The following is a 16,955-nucleotide window of genomic DNA, read 5'->3' as shown; positions in this document are numbered from 1 at the left end:
GTTTGGGTTTTGCAGCCTGACTTTGTCAGGCTATGTCAATGTGTAAATATAATATGGAGGTGGTTTTCCATTGATTTCCCTTCAGGTTTATCAAAAGCAGAAACTCAAGCTTTGACTAACTATGGCAGTGGAGAAGATGAGAATGAAGATGAAGAAATAGAGTTTGAGGAAGGGCCTGTTGATGTGCAGACATCACTACAAGCGAGCAGTGAAACAACAACTGAAAATGAGCAGGTATCACCAAAGCTGTAAATGCAGTAAAATCCTGAGCCAGTGCACAGCTTTTCAGTACTCTTTGTATGTATCTCAGTTTTTCTTGTTGCACTGTTTTCATACTAATGAAAGTAGAATGATAGAAAAAAATAACTTGTTTGCAACTTTCCTTAATAGACTTCAAAGCAAGAATTAAGTAGGACAAAAAGCAGTGAGATTTTATCGTCAGAACAAGAATCTGTTAATGTTAAAGGTAAGACCCTGTGCAGTAACTGAGAGATTAACACTTCTGTATGAATTTGCATGCTGTGAGAATTATCTTGGACAGTGCCTGTGATACATGTAATTAAAAAGAAGGTGTTCAAAGCTGCAAGAGTTTACTGGGCTGGGTTTTTTTATGGAACCACTTCAGTTGACTCAGTCTCTCTCTGTTGATCTAGACACAGCAGACCTTTTAAGGAGGAAACCTGGAATAAATTTACGTAGATAGATGTGGTTTTGATGCTTGAAAATAACATGAATTCCAGTTAACTGTTGTAGCCCTTGGCATGTAATTGTACCAGAGTTAAATTTGTCACAGTATTTTGCTGTTTAGATTTGCCTAGTACTTGCTTTTCTGCTACTACCATTTACTAGCAATTAAAATCACTTTATATTTTAGGGATTTATTTCTGTGAGTAATGCTGTGTTGTAACTGATTAAGAACTAAGAAATCATTTTCTGTCAAAAGGCTCTACGGGGTGGTATGAATGTTACTTCTAATCCAGCAGTTTTACCACCTTCTCCTGGGTGTCCTGTTGCAAATACTTGGTTTGTTCTTGGTCTTTTTCCATAGGCTAAAAGCAGTATTTGAGTAGATCCTGTGTTGCCATAAGAATGTGGCAAAATGTTAAGGAACTTATTGTTCTTTATTATTTATTTCCTCATATCTAGAATGAATATTTTACAGTAGGTCATACAGTTCTGGAAGTTGTTTTTCATTGCTTCTTCATTTTTAAGGCTGTATCAAGTCAGATATTTTGAAGTTGCATTCTGTCTTGTGATAATTGCTGATACTTAATGAGAGTACAGGTAACTTCAGTTGTTCATTTGTAGCTTTGGATCATAATCTAAAAAACATAATAGAAGGATATAGGAATTTTGTATGCTCAGGATCTTTTCCTGTCTCTACCTAGTTAAAATGTAATTTTGTGGTTTTAGGTGAACAAGATGTGGCTACAATTTTGCCTCATTACCTCAATGGCTTAGAGAATACACCACCTTTAACACTCAATACGCCAGAATCCTTTATAACAGCCAGCATGAAAACAGAAGAATCAAGCTCCTCTTTAACAGTAAATGAAACTCAAACACTAGATACAACATGTGTGGAAAACAAATCAGCTGCAAGTTCTGAAAGCTCCATGGCTGGCAGCCCCGATACAGAGTCACCTGTGTTGGTGAATGAATATGTGCGTATATTTCCATTAAGATACATCCAAGAGAAATTAGAAGCTTTTTTCTATTTCAGTGTTATGTCTAGTTTACAGTCATGTTCAGTTTTGATTTGTGAATTTGATATGGGTATTGTTTTTAGTGTACTTTATTATAATAGTCAAGAATCTAGTTTTTGAGGGAAGGTAAACTGAAGTAGCACTATTTAAGAGTAGCAGTCTTAAATGTCACCGTTTCTATTTACAGGAAGCTGGTTCTGGAAATGTAAGTCAAAAATCTGATGAAGATGACTTTGTGAAAGTTGAAGACTTGCCCCTTAAACTTGCAGTATACTCAGAGGTATTTTGCTGTTGTTTGGGGGGTTGTTATTTAGCAGTCTTAATTATCAAGAGAGCAGTAAGAATTATCCAGCATTTTGAGTTTTGCTTTCTGTCTTACAAAGGCAGATTTAATGAAGAAAGTGGCAACAGAGGCCCAAACCAACAGTTTGTCTGATGAATTACTGGGTGGAGGTGGAGCTCAAGATCAAGAATTAGTAGGAGATGCCCAAACTTTGAAAGAACCTGGTAAAGATTATTTTTTAAGTCCTCTACACCTATTGGGAAAACACTCTGGAATGGCCTAGAATTTAACTACCTTATTACCACTGATGGAAGTAAGCAGTCATTGTGCTGCTGAAAGCCTGTCCTTTTCTGTTACGTGCATTTTCAAATGATGTATTGAAGTAAAGGGATTTTGCTTCTGTGTCCTTTTTGTATACATACTTCTGTTAGATTATGTGGCTGATAGTCGTAAAAAGTAACATGTTATAACAGGATGGTTTTAAAACTTATTAAAATGGAATTTTTGTTCCTTGTTACACAAGCTGAGGTTTAATAATGATGTAAATTCTAATAGCTATTATCTGATATAATAATGCTTAATGCAATTTGCTGACAGACTGCTCAGTGGTTTTGTAATAGAAGAGTTCAAGAGACTTCTCAATAGTAAAATCTCTCTTCAGGGAAATGAAAATAGATTTTAATGTGAAGCATACCATGAGATAGAAAAGATTTTCAGTGTGTATGACAACAATAAAAACTTGTCACTGTCATGAAACAGTATTTATGCAGCTACAACAACCTAATGGCAATACAGGTAAAAAAAAAACCTTTGTGGGCTGTTTTGTTTTTTGTTTTTAATGTTGATGTTGTAACACAAGTTATGACATTAGAGGCTTATGTTCTGTTGTTAGGCTTGTAGTTCTCCAGTGGAAGGTACAGTACGGACATATATAAATGCATGAACTGGGTATTCTGATGGTAGTTTTCTGCTAACGTAACTAGTTCCAATTCTTCAAACAATACAAGCTGTTCAAGTAATCTGTGGCTCAAAATGCTTGTAAAAAAGGTTGAGGATGAGATGTTCATCAAGGTGATTTAATGGATCCTTACAAGGAGCAGAAATGTGTTCAGGAGCAGTTTGATGCCTTATAGCTCTTAGACAATAATGAGCATTCTCTTGTTTTACAGAAACACTTGGAGCTCAAAGTGGATGAGAACAACCTTGAAGATACCTGCATTTATAAACTCCTTGTATACAAACACATACAGAAGATCATCACTTATTTCCCAGAATTCTGGAAGTGTATAAAAATGTAAAATATCTGACACACTGCCTCTTAGGATAGGTATGCTAACTTCTGCCTGTGGCAGTTTGAACAGCTGGAACTGAATCTTCTATTCAGTTTTGCTGCATTGTTCTTTTTTCTGTCTTAACCTTTTCTTTATTTTTATTGTGACTTGTTTAGTAATTTTTAAATTGTTCAAAATGGTAGTTTCAAATAAAGTTTGGACTTGTCTGTAAGTTCATCTTCTGAAAAATTTTACTCTGGATTACAAAATGGTATGCAGAGTTTGGTGTTGGAAGTTAACTAATTTTAATCTTGGAATGGTTATAGCAGCTTGTTAAACACTGCTAATTTTCCTGGGGCAAGAAACTATTGTCCCACAGAGCTTATCTTCCACAAATATAAGGTGTTGGCGCAATATATGCCTTACCTGTTGCTTGTATACTAGAGTATAGCTGGTCTGTAACAAACAAACCAAATGAAAAATGTTCAGGGCCTGTGGAATTCATTTCTATTAGCACACTTACTTACCTAAGGCAAAGTAAATACCCTAGGTTTGTAGTTAACTGCAGAAGCCAGCTTGTTTTCTGCATTTTCTGTATTGACTTTCAGTGTGCAAAGGAATAAACCTGTCTGAAAAATTTAGTGTTGTTACAGTTGCTGCAATAGGAACAGATTCTACAGGTTTTCAAACATATTTGACTGTGAAGAGTTTTAATGTTGAAGAAACTTAGGTAATTCATGTTTAAAAAAACCTCAAACAGTTAAAAGTCAGCACATACTGAAATTTCATGGCAAAGGCAGGACTAGGGTTGTAGAAAAGTAGATTGGAAAAATTGAATCGGAACAAACATTTCCTTCACTCTTTCAGATCAGAGTAGCTAATAACAGGAAGTCATAAAACAGAGCTAGAAATAGCTTATTTGGCATATGTATCTGCTGCATTATAGAGATCCATTTACCTTAAAAACAAAGATTTCCTGAAAGTAGTTAAAAAAGTCAAGGGTGATCTTTCTTTAATTCAGAATTGTCTTCCTTTTGAGGTCACTGTAATCATATGGCTGTATGTTGTGACAAACAGTCTAGTGCCAGTGAAGCGTAAATATGCCTGAAGTTTGAATAAAAAGGAGTGTGATTCTTCTGTGATTTCCTTTTTTTTTTTTTTTTTTAGTTTGAGTCTCTCCAGGTTCTATGAGTGCATTTTGAAATGGCAGAGTACAATCCAAAGGAAAAAGTATATCAAAAGTTACTGCACAGGCTGTAAACACACTGTGGTACTGTGTGCAGAAAAAAACTTTACAGTTCTGAGGACAGAGGAAATCTATTGTGACAAAGGCAAACCTGTGAAACAAAATTAAAGTTTTTAATCACTAGAGTAAGGTACAAGAATAAGTAAGTCCATGAGTGTACCTGAAAGGGGTCATTTTCATAGTGTAGTATGGTAAGATCTCTGAATAGTTGAGCTTAGGCGTTTAATGATTTACCATATAAACTGGATTTGGCTCAAGAAAATGCACAAGCACACACCATTCCTGAATTCTTGCTCTGAAATGGTATGCACAAACAGTGAACCAACGTGGTATTTCTTTGGTCATGCTTTCTCTCTACCCTTTCACTACAGGCTGGCTGAGGTTGGCAGGGACCTGTGAAGACCATCTTGTCCAACCCCCTACTCAAGCAGGGCTACTCAGAGATGGCTGGTTAGGACTGTGCCCAGTTGTATTTGAGTATCTCCAGCGTGGGAGACTACACAATCTTCCTGGGCAACCCATGCCAGTGCTCAGTTCCTCCTAAAAAAAGTATTTCCTAACATTGAAGGAAGAGCCTGTGTTTCAGTTTGTGCCCATCGTTTACTTTCATTCAAGTAGGAGTGCTGAGGAGGTTAAAGTCTCCCTTATGTTCTGATGCCACTCCTCCTACTCATGTCATTCAGTTCAAGTAGAATGTGTTTTTTCCAGTAGTAGCAGGGAAGATCTTGGTTTAAAAAGGTTATGGGAAAATAGATGAACTGCGAGAAGCAGCAAGCATTTCTTGCTGTCTTACCCATCCAGACCAAAATGAATATTTTACTGTCTAGTATCCATTACACAGTTCATCACAAAGAATTCATGTAACTATTTTTAGGATTAAATTTAAAGAAATCAGAGGTGATTCTCTCCTACAGCCAATGCAACTTAGTAGCAGTTGTTATTGCTGTATAGTGAATGACTTAATAAAACAAATAGAATACACTGATGTGGAGTGAAACCAAATCATATTTTGGCTTCAACTCATTTTCTCTGCTGGAAGTATCTGCTAAGTTCTGTATGGAAGGTGTAAGAAATCTATTATTGCAGAGTTCACCAGTGCTTTTGAAACTTTATTTTAATCAACCCACTGTACTGCAAAATTACTCATGCTCCAAAACTAATTACAGCATTCACAAAGTCTAAGCATTAAGACAACAGAAAACCCCTAATAACTTTTGATGGCTTTTGCTGCAATGCTAGCATTTTGAGCTGTAGTCACCTACTACAGGTTTATAATCTTACATAAGAGCAAGGAATTCAAACAAAACCACCCTTTGGTGGTAAACTTTGAAGAACGTATGTTAAACTAATAGATTGTCTTATTATTTCAAAAGAAGCCTTTACCCATTCTACACAGATTTGCATGTTCACACTACTATATTTATTCAAAGACAGACTGGAACATTTCTTGCCCTACTTTAACATACTCATCCCTCTCTTCATTTGTCATTAGAGACACAAGCTCTGGATTTTCATTAACTTCACCATATGAATGAGGCTGACCAGCTACCATTAAAATAGGACCTTGTGCTTCCTGTTCTTCCTCCTCTTGTTCAAAGTTGCTGCCTGCTACTTCCATTCCTGCTGCTCTTGAGTGTTTGGCATCACCTTCAGACTCACTAACATCACTGCCTGATTTGGGTGGTTTGCTTTTGACAACAGGAGCCTTGTCTGTGCTAGGTGACAGCTTGGGTTCATGGAGCAGAAGAGTCCTGAGGATTTCATTATCAGTGACAGTTTCTTTACCAGTTTCTTCAGAGGCATTTACTGCTAATACACAACACATAGTATCAGAGGTAGCAATAGTTTACAGTTACCACAGGCATTCTGCATAAATTAGTTTCCTCTGCTCTGCATCATCTTTACCCACACTATAGGATTTTCTTCAAAGTGCAGACATCTCCAAGACTTCTCCACTTTAAAGATTACCACTAATGTTACTGCATGGCTACAGCTAAATATTCCAGGAGCTGGTATGTGACCTTTAACTTTACAAATGCTGCCTCAGTCAGGCTAAAGACTGGTATTTATAAGTGGTGATAACCACTAGTGCAGAATTAAAGTGTAACTCTATATTCTAAACCAAGCTGACTACATTTTTGATAGGGAAGCTATGTTTAAATGCAGTAAGGCTGCCAAATTTCAAGTATTTGCTAAAAACACTTACCAACACTGTTGTTGGCGGTTCTTGTTGCTCCTTCCACAGTGCTCTGCGACATCCAGATAGGTTGCTTCTTAGTTGGTTTTTCTCTTGCTTTCTTCTTGTGCTCAGAGTCTTGGACATCAATAACTAAGTTTTGAGTGTACATATTGCTGTAAGAGGAACGTCTGCTGGCCCATTTCTCGGGTTGGTTGCAGGATTCCAGCGCACTTGAACCCACCTTCTGATCAAAGCTGAATGAAACATCACCCATTTGGGACAGGTTAAATTCAGTCAAAAAACCCTGAGTTCCCATACAAGCAAACAAAACAAGACCAAGAAAAAGCATGCTTTGTCAGCAGAGAAGCTTTAACCAGCACTCTATCTTGAAGCAATTCTCATTCCTTCTTACTTCATCTCAGAGGCAAGTGGTTCTGAACTGATTTTTGCATGGTCTCCTCAGTTATTTGTCTCTGGATGGAGCATGCTGCTAGAGAAACATTACTTTCTCACAGAAAGGGTTATGAATATTAGCTAAAGAAGTCTGGAAAATTAAATACTTTTAAAAGCAGCAAAAATAAAACTATAAATACATAATAATTTAGAATGCCTTAGATATTGCAGGCTTCATTAAGCAGCTGACAAAGCCGAACTGAGTAGAAGGTGGGCTGCGATTCAGCATTTCAAAGGTTTTACAACTGAGCAGCTTTCTGGGTGGGGTGGGGGGTGCTGATCAGAAGTTTGAGGGTTACGATTATACCTTCCTGACAATTCTGGTATTTCCGTTGGCTGCGGTTCCAGCAACTCATATGGCAGAGCAATGTCTTCAGTTTCACGCAGCAGCACAAAGACAGGTTCCATCTGCTCATTGAATTTCGCGAGCAAGGTTTGAGTGTCACGCGTCAGAACTGCTGAGGCATCTTCCTCTACTTCAGTGTTGCAGTAAGTGCAGTGGAAAGTCTCTGCAACATGATCCATATTGGGAATTCTTGAGTTCATAGGACACAAAAGACCAGCAGTATCTTGCTAAGAAATCCATAACCTGGACTATTAGCAAAACATTTGTTCACATTAACTAGGGAACTCAAGTTATAAAAGCAAGCCTTCTTTTTTGCCTTTTGGAGAGGGACTGATATTCCCTATCCAAGGGAGAAATGGCTGTATTGGAGGAGGAAAAGTTGAGTTGGCTAGACATGGAATATCAGGTAGTAAGATCTAATATTTTTCTTCTCTGTTCTCATCTTAGTTCATCATGTAAGAAAAGACATTTGCTAGCATAAATAGCATCTGTTGTTCAGAGGTCTGAAGTTCAGAAAGACTCATTTAATGTTAAACCCCTGTATTTATGTCTTAACCAAGAAAAAAATTAAAGCATATTCTATTAAAAATATATTGCAAGCCTCTGTGTTTGCAATGTTGACAAAGTCCCTCCATTTAGAACAAGAGATGATTTTGCTAACTGACAGTACACTCCTTTCACCTTTGACGTTCCAAGCTAGGCATGTAAAGTTCACTCTCTCTGGCTCTGGCATCCTTTGCCAATTCTACAGCCCAGATGTTAACAACACAGCAGCTGCACTTAGAGTAATGCATTGTAGTATGATGCCATTTTAACTCACTTTGGAAGAGTACTTTCTGTTGAGTTATTTTGATTTTAGAGAAAATAAACCCTGAAGCCCTGATGCATTTCTGCTCTGGATGTGTTGTGCTGCCACATAAGAAGCCCGAACTTCCCCACTTCCAGCACAGGGAGCAATGGAATGCCTCTACTTCTGAGCCGCAATACTCTTATCACAGTAGTCGGCTGCAAACAGTTTTCTCCATCTTGTCCAACTCCTTCAGCAGAAGAACTGAACACACAAATGGATTAACCGATGCATTCAGAACAGAGTCAAGCGAGTACTGTATACTCATTCCTGTGTGAGGAGGTGGGGATCACAAGACTTTGGTGAGTAGTCTTAAAACAGGTTAAAAGTCTTGTTCATAGCAAAGCTGCGGCCTGAAATCTGACTCCAAACCCCAGCACGTATATTTAAGATTGCTCTTCCTTGGCCTGTTCTATAGGGACAGCTTTCTTCTTATCCTCACCTCCCAGCTTCTCCTGTCCTAGGACCTTTTCCGCTGACAAACAAATACATTCTAAAAACATGCTTTTATTGCAAAGCTTGCATAGGAGCCAACTTTGTGCTATCAGAGTTACTCTTTAAGATGAGAGCGAATAAGCAACATACCTGTAAATACATCAAAGAGATGATTGACCTCAAGGTCTGTGTAAGTGCTGGAGCAAGATGGACATTTAAAAGAGAACCTGGTAGTTGAATCCCGCTCATCCGCTTCTATTTTCCGGCGCATATGATCCATTTTGTATTTTACCACATCCACCAGCACCTTGTAGTTGATGTAATAGTAATTGTGCCTTGTGCTCTTCCCATTAGGCCCCGTTTCAACTCGCATGCGCAGCTTCACAAACTTGTCTGCCTTGAGCGTGTTGAGGATAGCACGCAGTTGCTTACGTTCATACTTGAGCAGCTGTAACAGGTCATCCTCTTTGATGCAGGGGTAGCGGATCAGTAGATCAAGGGCCAGGGAGTGCTCTGCTCCATAGAAACCACGCACTATGTGTTTGGCCAGGCGCTTTAGAGCTGCCGGGACCCCTGTGATAACATTTTGCTCTTCCATCAGGAGCTGAACCACCGTCAGAAAGAGAAGTGCTGCACAACAAACAGAAGGGAGGTGAGCTATAGTGAGCCTTTCTTAGCACTGACCTGCTCATACAGAGTGTCATTTGCTGTGCTGTGCTTCTACAAGTCTTCATGGAACAGACTGATGTCAAATCCTTAACCTGCAGCTAGGGATGGGGAAGGTATCAAAGATTACTTAATTTTGATGTAAATTATTCATGTCCTCTTGTGTAAAAATCCACAGAAGATATCTAGGAAAACAGGTTACAGAAAGTTCATAATAATTCTCTTTACAGAGGACAGCACACTTATCTTTCATGTTCAGGTCTGCCCAAAGTATCTGTTTTCATTCACAGCCAGCCAGGTAAGAGCTGAAGTTAACATGATGCACCTTCAAAAGTAAAGCTCAGGACACAAGCTAGGTAAGAAATCTTCAGCTTAGCTCATAACAGCATGTGAAATAGATGAGCCTGCATCTCCCTTTGTGGCAAAGCCACAAGAAGTGTTTCAACACCTTTTAGCTTGTACTTTGTGATTTTTCTGCTGGCTGCTGCATGGCAAATCTGGGGCACAGGGTGGTCCATCTTGTCTGGCACTGCCTTCACTCAGCACTGGGTGCCTGGGGCTGTGCCTACTTTTTCCACCACACCAGATCACCAGGGAACATCTGTAGCAGAACCTTTTACTCCTTAGTACTTTATCAGTCCAGCTGTCCTAATTGTGCCTTACTTGTAAGAAGTGGAGGGAAAATAAAAGAATTGGTATAGGTTTCAATGAACCCATGTCCCAGTTTCCTTCTTTGTGGCATGTTAAAGTCCTACGGTGGTGTTTGGTAGCTCAGCCACCAGGCAGGCTGCTGTGCAGAGAACTGTGCTATGTGCTGCCAGGCAGTGCTGGTGTAGCTACAGGACCAGGCAGTGGATGCATTACAGCACACTGCATTGCCAGCACTAGCACCTGCTGCTGAGGGGCAGCTTGCTCAAGCACAGGTAATGCCACACAGAGCTTCCAGGTGCCCTTCATCACAAATCCTAGGTAAAAACCCAGACCTGTTCACAGTAGCCTGGTAGTCGAGCCATAATTGAATTTACATCTCACAGGAGCAGCCTTTTGGATAACCAAAGCCAAATATAAACCTGCTGGTCTGAGGCTGGAAACCCTGAAAGCAATAGCACCACACTGACCTAATTTCTTCTCACAGGAAGAGGGGGGAAACTGGAATAGGCTGCCCAGACTGGACAAGAGCCTGAGCAGCCTGACCTTGCTTTGAGATCAGCTGTGCCATGAGCAAGGTTTGGACCAGATGGTTTCCAGGTCCTGTCTAACCTAAATACTTCTGTTCCAAGTGAGGTAAATTTAAGCATGGTAAGAAGAGAAGCTTTGGGAATGTCAGTCAGTTCCTTGACAGTCCTCCTCAGACTTCATTTTTGTGCTTTTTCCACAAGAGCCTGGAGAAAGAAGCTTTTTTTTTATTGTTGCTTTCATAGTTCTACTCTTTCACTTCTCCTTTGCCCTCATCCTCAAAAGAGGCTCAACTACAGTGCACCTGACTGTCATGTTGAGATGGGCAGGATAACTCATCGCAAGACAAACAATATTCCCCTCCACAGGCAGGAAAGTTTGGTTTTGGGACCTGCAGCTTGCATTCAACCAAGCCTCCCAGAAGCTAAACCCTGTTCTTGCTGCCAGCCAAGTCCTCGTGGGGGTTTGACAGGCATATGGATGTGTTTGTGGTGGGACAGGGACATACTCTAGTCCAGAATCGGGAGCTCCATCTGCTGAGCAGAGGCTAGATGCTTAATAAAATCATTTTGACAGCAGTCCCACCTCCACCTCTTTCCCTGATGGATGAGCTACCTCAGGTTGCCAGGGCATTTTCTGCTGGATAAAACCATAAGCAGACCTGTTGGATAACAGGCCAGTGGGCACAGTCGCTAGCCCTGAGCCACTCAACCATGTTCATGCCTCAGCTGCACTTGGCAGGCAATTTTCTTTTCGCCATCCACAGCAAGGACTCTTCGCTCTTGGAGTTCAGTAGGCTTTCCTTTGCAGTCAGGATAAGGGTATGCATGTATATATATATATATATATATGATATTGAGAATAGCCAAGAAGCTTCAGACTGCAGAGAAGCTACCAGTGTGTGGGATAGCTTAAGTTTACTGCTCTTGACCCAGGGCTATGGTCTGGTTTCCCACATCTATCCAGTGCTTTAACCTCAGGGGCACTTGAGCACAAACTCCAAGATACCTGGAGCACAGACAAACATCAGACTTCTTCCACTGAAAAGTGGGCTAACTTGCAGTAAAGACACCTCCTTCTTCCTCTTTCTGGCCTCACATATGTGGAATGTTTCTGTGCCACAGCTTATACTCAGCAGGAAGGACAGGCGGTCAGCGCCCTCAGCCAGCCTCCATTCCAGAGATCAAGAGCACAGCTGTGAGTCTCAGGCTCTAGAGAGCCCTGAGCCTTGATCACCAAGGAGCACTAAATTGCAGCCCCATCACCTGAGTCAGGTACAGTACTAGTCACATGCATTTGTCTGGGCTAAGATCTCAGAAAGGGCCAACGTGCCCCCTGCCTGGATTCATTTTATATGAACACCAGTGTGAGCGTGGGAACAATTAAAAGAACAAATCCACTTCTGCATCTAGCCCTTGGCTAATGGGGGCAGAACCCTGACACTGAAAAGACTTGTATTACAAGCAGGTCTCATGACTGTTTTTCTTACCCCAAGCCAAATAGAGACTGAAATCATTTCAAAGGGAGTGTGACAAGTAGATAACATCATTAAGGAAGAAGTAGGACCTGAACTGTAAGTTTGAGGTTTGCTGACCTATCAGTTCTCTGGATGACTCCTTATCCCAGACTTGCATTGCATATTTGCATCTCTAAAGCAAGCAGTGCTCTGAAGTGCTGGGAAGTCTGGACTGCATTTAAGTGCTTCCGAGTGCCTTGATGTTAAAAGCTCTTCAGGTCCAGGGTCCTACAACCATGTAAACTATTCAAGGAAGGGAAAAAAAACAGCTCACCCACACAGCAGAACTCTCCATACATAGACACACAGTGTAAATATCATGAGTATATCCTGGGAAATAAATGAAAAGCTTTTTCCAAGAACTAATCTATAGAACCCACTGTACATTTGCAGTGGGAATCTAGATATGCCTTTGGTTCAATGTAAAAGGAAATCATTTTCTTTTACAAAGATAGCTAAGTTTGACCTGAATAAAGAGCATTCATGGAAAATACAAAGCTCTCCACAAATGTTCCTTTAAGCTACACAAAAACACAACCAGTTGTTTGTGGGGTTTTTTTAGCAAAAAACACATAAAATCAAAGTGGGGGAAGCTTTCTCTGCAGTGCTTTGGTTATTTCAAGTTCTATTTCTCCAGTCCATTTTAAAAAACTCATCTTCTAATTACCAAAACTGAAGTCTTCCAATTCAGGAAAACTGTTGATTTTTAAAAGCTGCTGTGTAGTTTCCAGCTCACAGGTAGCAGTTCTCCTTTAAAAGCACCTAGAGATGACCCTTACCAAGGAAGGGAGGAGGAAGAGGAGTAGGTCCCTACAGAGAAGGGCTTTAAACTGGAATCTGCTCTGTAGGTGAGCCACAGTCTGCATTAAGGAGACAGGTATTTTGCTGCTCATGTAGAATAGTGTTTCCAGCCGATAGCATATCTGGATAAGGTACCTCAGAAGTCACAGTCTAGCTTCTGCCTTTAGATACTTTTAAAGTATTTACTTATATGAGTCTTGGAGAGGCTACCTTCTTACTACATTGATTAGTTGTAAGATTATTCAGTTACTTAGATGCTTGAGAGGCCCTCCTGCTTATTAGTTAATATAGAGCCATTATAATCTGAATAGAATCACAGAATGGTTTGGGTTGGAAGGGACCTGAAAGCTCATCCAGTTCCAACCCCCTGCCCCCCCTCCACCTCACACTAGACCAAGTTGTTCAAAGTCCCATCCCAACCTGGCCTTGAACACTGCCAGAGACAGGGGAGCCACAGCTTCTCAGGGCAACCTGTACCAGTATCATCAAGGAGAGATGAATACAATGTTTTGTCTTTCCCACATACAGGATCTACCTTTAGCTTTGGGAAACCTACACAGAGGTTGGCAGGCAACAACCAAAAGCAGAATTTCAAGTTAAGAGGGCATCATATAGAGCAAGTTCTGCAAGGTTCCTTCAGAGCCAGTTGCTTCATTAACATTTCACTCAAGCTGCCTGAGAAAGCAAAGTACCCATCTCACCCTTCAGAAGGCACTAAACCAGAAAGATTTAGTAAAACAATCTCCCATCACACTTCATATAACCATACCCTTTGCAGATAGGTTAAAAACCTCATCATTACCTCTCTTGAATAGGCAGGAGACTTCAGACTGACGCTGTAGAATTGCTCCTTTACTAAGAGGGCAAAGGAGCTTCAAAACAAGCTTAAGTATTTCCCAGCCTTTTCCTAGACCTATCTGTGATAAGCCCTAATTATCACCCAGCTGGAGCAAGAGAGTCCCCAAATCACATTTCATTAGCAAATGAATGAATTCAGCCTTGCATACATTGTGTCATGATAAAGTCATAAATCTATTGCTCAATGAAATCCACCTACAACAGGGAAGGACTGCAAATGTAAGTAACTGCAATCTTTGATTAGTGTTTTCATTAGCATGACTTTAGAAGACTAAAAGTAACATAACCATTAGCTCTTCTTTTGTTGTTGCAAACCAAGTATTCAGTACAGGTATTTTATATAATCTGTGTTCAGAAGCTTTCATAAGCAAACCTGGGAACTTGAATATCTTACAAAGAAAAAAGCTGGAATTTATACATTTATTGGGTTTCGATTTTTACTTACTAATCTTTTCAGGTGTCTTATATTTTCAAAAGAAAACAAAAAGCAATTTTTCACTGCATTTCTCCAGAAGATTAAGTTATAGATACTATTATTTCCTTCTGTGGGCTAGACATCTGAGTTTAAAAACGATGTTGAAATACAGTTGCCAGACACTGTATTGTCCAGGGATAAATGCTGAATTCTATTGGGATTACGATCATCATAGTCCATCTCAAATCTGTATCATTTATGTGTGCACAGTAAAGGCTAATATTTTGTAGTGATGTGGCTTAGGTCTTCATGATATGAGTCACAGTGTGCAATGTGCTTTTGTTACTGATGTTTACTGCTGGAACTGCAACTCTCCAACTTACCTGAGTCAATGGGGAGCCCTCAAAGTGCGGGTGCTTCTCTGCATAGGACGGGCTGTGGGGCTGGCACCTGTGAACATCAATCACTACAGAAGGTGGTGCCACTGAGAAATAGTCAATACGAGAAAAAAATCTTCATAGTTTAGCAGCAAAGGTTTGATACCACAGTTCAGAAACTGCAGGAACAGGTGACTATAAGAAAGATCCCCGAGATGAGCTCTGCTCTTGCTTGTGATTTATAGCAGCAGGGGTCAGTTTCATGCCTTATGCTGGGAAAGACCCTTTACCGATCTTTCTTTGTTCCATCAAGTAAGAAATTATTTGGTGGATGCCCACAGCTGAGGAATGTAATTGGCATGAACCTTCAACTGGAAACTGAAAATGCCCCCAGAGGTAAAATGAAGCAGATGCGCCTCATTCCATGTAGTGGTTATTGAGTGTGCCACTTTGTTGTCACGTTACACTAGACAACGCAAAGGAGCAAGACTGCTTGCTGGTACCTGTACAGTTCAGTCTGTGGAAAACATTTACAATGAGCAATACCCGTGGGTTTTAACAGGGCAAATGCCATGTAACCTCAGTGCTGCTACTCATGTGACAGTCCTCAGCCTGCATGTGGAGGTGTGGAACCGGATCACAAGAAAACAGCTTTCTAAATTAAGGATCATGATAGTCTGGCTGATAACACTGTTTCAGAAACAGGAAATCCCAGCGGCCTGTGCCAGCTGCACCTGACACCATGGGGGCTGCTCACCGAGGGCAGGTAACCTCCACACAGCAGAGGTAAGCCTCCATGTAGCAAAGGTGCTGCTCAGCCAAGTGTCTGCCTGTTTGGCGGCTGGGAGGGAACTCCACATATGCTCATGCTGTGCTCATGCAGCACTCTGAGCAGCAGTGAAAATGGCAAGCCAAAACCAACCCCAATAAAAATACAGAGTGGTTTGAGCAGGCATTTGTGGCTGTGGCACTGAGGGCCATGGGAAGCAGGGTTTGTGCTGGTGTGTTATTGTGATGTTGCGCAACAGAGACATCACTGAAAGCGGGAGGTTGACATGGGGATAGGCAGTCGCCTGGCTTCACTTCAAACCTGTTTGGTGCTGGGGTGTTTATCTCTGCTGCTGTGTGCACACACTGCACTGGCAGGCTGTTTGGTGAAAAGGAGGCTGATAATCAACTGAGCAGTCTCAGGTGGGACAAACAAATAGAGTCTGATCAGAGGGGAAAATCAGTGGGTTGCTGCTCTGGGGGACAAAGGTATGATCAAGATCCTCACAGAGCAAATGTGGTTCATTTCACCTGCTGGCAGAGCAGAGGCAGCTATAGATGGCCTGGTGGGAGGCTGTGACCTCCACCTTGTGTAAATAGGAGCTGTTCTAAGTTGCTTTATTGTCCTCTCCAGCTGCTGGTCTCCCTCTCACCAGACAGGCATGTGGAAGCTGTGTTCTGGTGTATCTTATGTTCTCCATCCCAATTGATACCCTGCCCGCAGCTGAAAAAATAAAACCTCTAGCTCTCTAGCTTATACGTTCAAGCACTGCAAAATAACCACCAGGAGTACAGCAAGCACCTGCAGGTAGCCTGCTAACCCTGTCCACACAGTACTCTTCATCATACGGTCATCTCTCCTCTTTTTGCCTGTGCTGGCTGTTTCTCAAAGTCTCTGTCTCAGTGCGTTGCCCTGAGATCTGTTAGTGTTATGAACCATCCAAGCCTTGCATTGAGATGGTTCAGTTTCTTTGCAGTTTTCCTATGGTGCTCTCCCTGTGTTATTAATTCCATGATTCCTGAAGGCTTGCTCCTATTGGACTAAATCAACTTTGTTTGAGGGCTTTAGGCCTCTCTTTGGATTAGTTTATGTCACAATCTTTCTGATATCTAGAAAGATAGGGGATATCATGCCTGTATTACATATGGGCCTCAGAGGTACAGAATTTGAAACCAAGATGCCTGGAGGACTTTTGAGAGCCTCAACTGAGATGTAAAGAATTGGGACACATTGTACAGCACTTTATCTGATTGCAGCATAGCTCCCTCTGTCTTGATGGTTGCTATGATCAGTACTTCCAAGTGCAACCACAGGTATCACAGACTGGTATTGGACAAAACCCACAACTTACTGGGTTGCCTGTGTAGCACCTGGCAGAGATGGGTGAGGATTCAGTTGTCCCAGTAGGTACTTAGGCCTGTCCGGTCTGCAGCACCTTTCTCTTGCAAGGCCTTATTTACTGTCTTAAAAGCTGGAACAAAGCAGAAACCTTTCTCCTTTATTATGCCATCCTCATTAATCACAGGAACAGAGCCTGTCCTGTGCAGCGAGTGAAACAAGGCATCTTTGTAAGAGGAATTTTGGGATCATACAAAGAGACTGTGTCCCATC

At 41.0% G+C, this 16,955-nt stretch overlaps 2 protein-coding genes across 20 annotated transcripts in view; one reads left to right on the top strand and one right to left on the bottom strand.

Moving 5' to 3' along the window:
- PCM1 (pericentriolar material 1) overlaps nucleotides 1-3,492 on the top strand; it is a 44,065-nt gene extending 40,573 nt beyond the window's left edge. For all 18 annotated transcript variants that reach the window (XM_062637947.1, XM_062638193.1, XM_062637863.1 and 15 more), the window contains 6 exons: nucleotides 86-234; nucleotides 391-466; nucleotides 1,414-1,664; nucleotides 1,894-1,986; nucleotides 2,090-2,213; nucleotides 3,159-3,492. In XM_062637947.1, the coding sequence (XP_062493931.1) occupies nucleotides 86-234; nucleotides 391-466; nucleotides 1,414-1,664; nucleotides 1,894-1,986; nucleotides 2,090-2,213; nucleotides 3,159-3,184 (719 nt within the window). In that variant the 3' untranslated portion in view covers nucleotides 3,185-3,492. The remainder of the gene's footprint in view (nucleotides 1-85; nucleotides 235-390; nucleotides 467-1,413; nucleotides 1,665-1,893; nucleotides 1,987-2,089; nucleotides 2,214-3,158) is intronic.
- Nucleotides 3,493-5,594: 2,102 nt separating this feature from the next.
- On the bottom strand, nucleotides 5,595-13,841 carry LOC134174676 (general transcription factor IIE subunit 1-like). Of its 2 annotated transcripts, none has more exons than XM_062639916.1 (5): nucleotides 13,728-13,841; nucleotides 8,917-9,396; nucleotides 7,446-7,647; nucleotides 6,713-6,939; nucleotides 5,595-6,315 (listed from the first exon to the last, which is right to left on the bottom strand). In XM_062639916.1, the coding sequence occupies exons 2-5, from the start codon at nucleotides 9,362-9,364 to the stop codon at nucleotides 5,927-5,929; spliced, it is 1,266 nt and encodes a 421-aa protein (XP_062495900.1). In that variant the 5' UTR covers nucleotides 9,365-9,396; nucleotides 13,728-13,841; the 3' UTR covers nucleotides 5,595-5,926. The 2 variants fall into 2 exon arrangements, with proteins under 2 accessions (XP_062495900.1, XP_062495961.1); XM_062639977.1 differs by having other exon boundaries at nucleotides 5,595-6,312.
- Between the last annotated feature and the right edge of the window lie 3,114 nt (nucleotides 13,842-16,955).

The sequence above is a fragment of the Pezoporus occidentalis genome, unplaced genomic scaffold (assembly GCF_034315485.1).
Source record: "Pezoporus occidentalis ecotype Australia unplaced genomic scaffold, CSIRO_AGI_Poc_V1 ctg1, whole genome shotgun sequence".
Taxonomy (NCBI): Eukaryota; Metazoa; Chordata; class Aves; order Psittaciformes; family Psittacidae; genus Pezoporus; species Pezoporus occidentalis.
The sequence above is the reverse complement of the archived record's forward strand: the minus strand, read 5'-3'. Positions and strand labels throughout refer to the sequence as shown.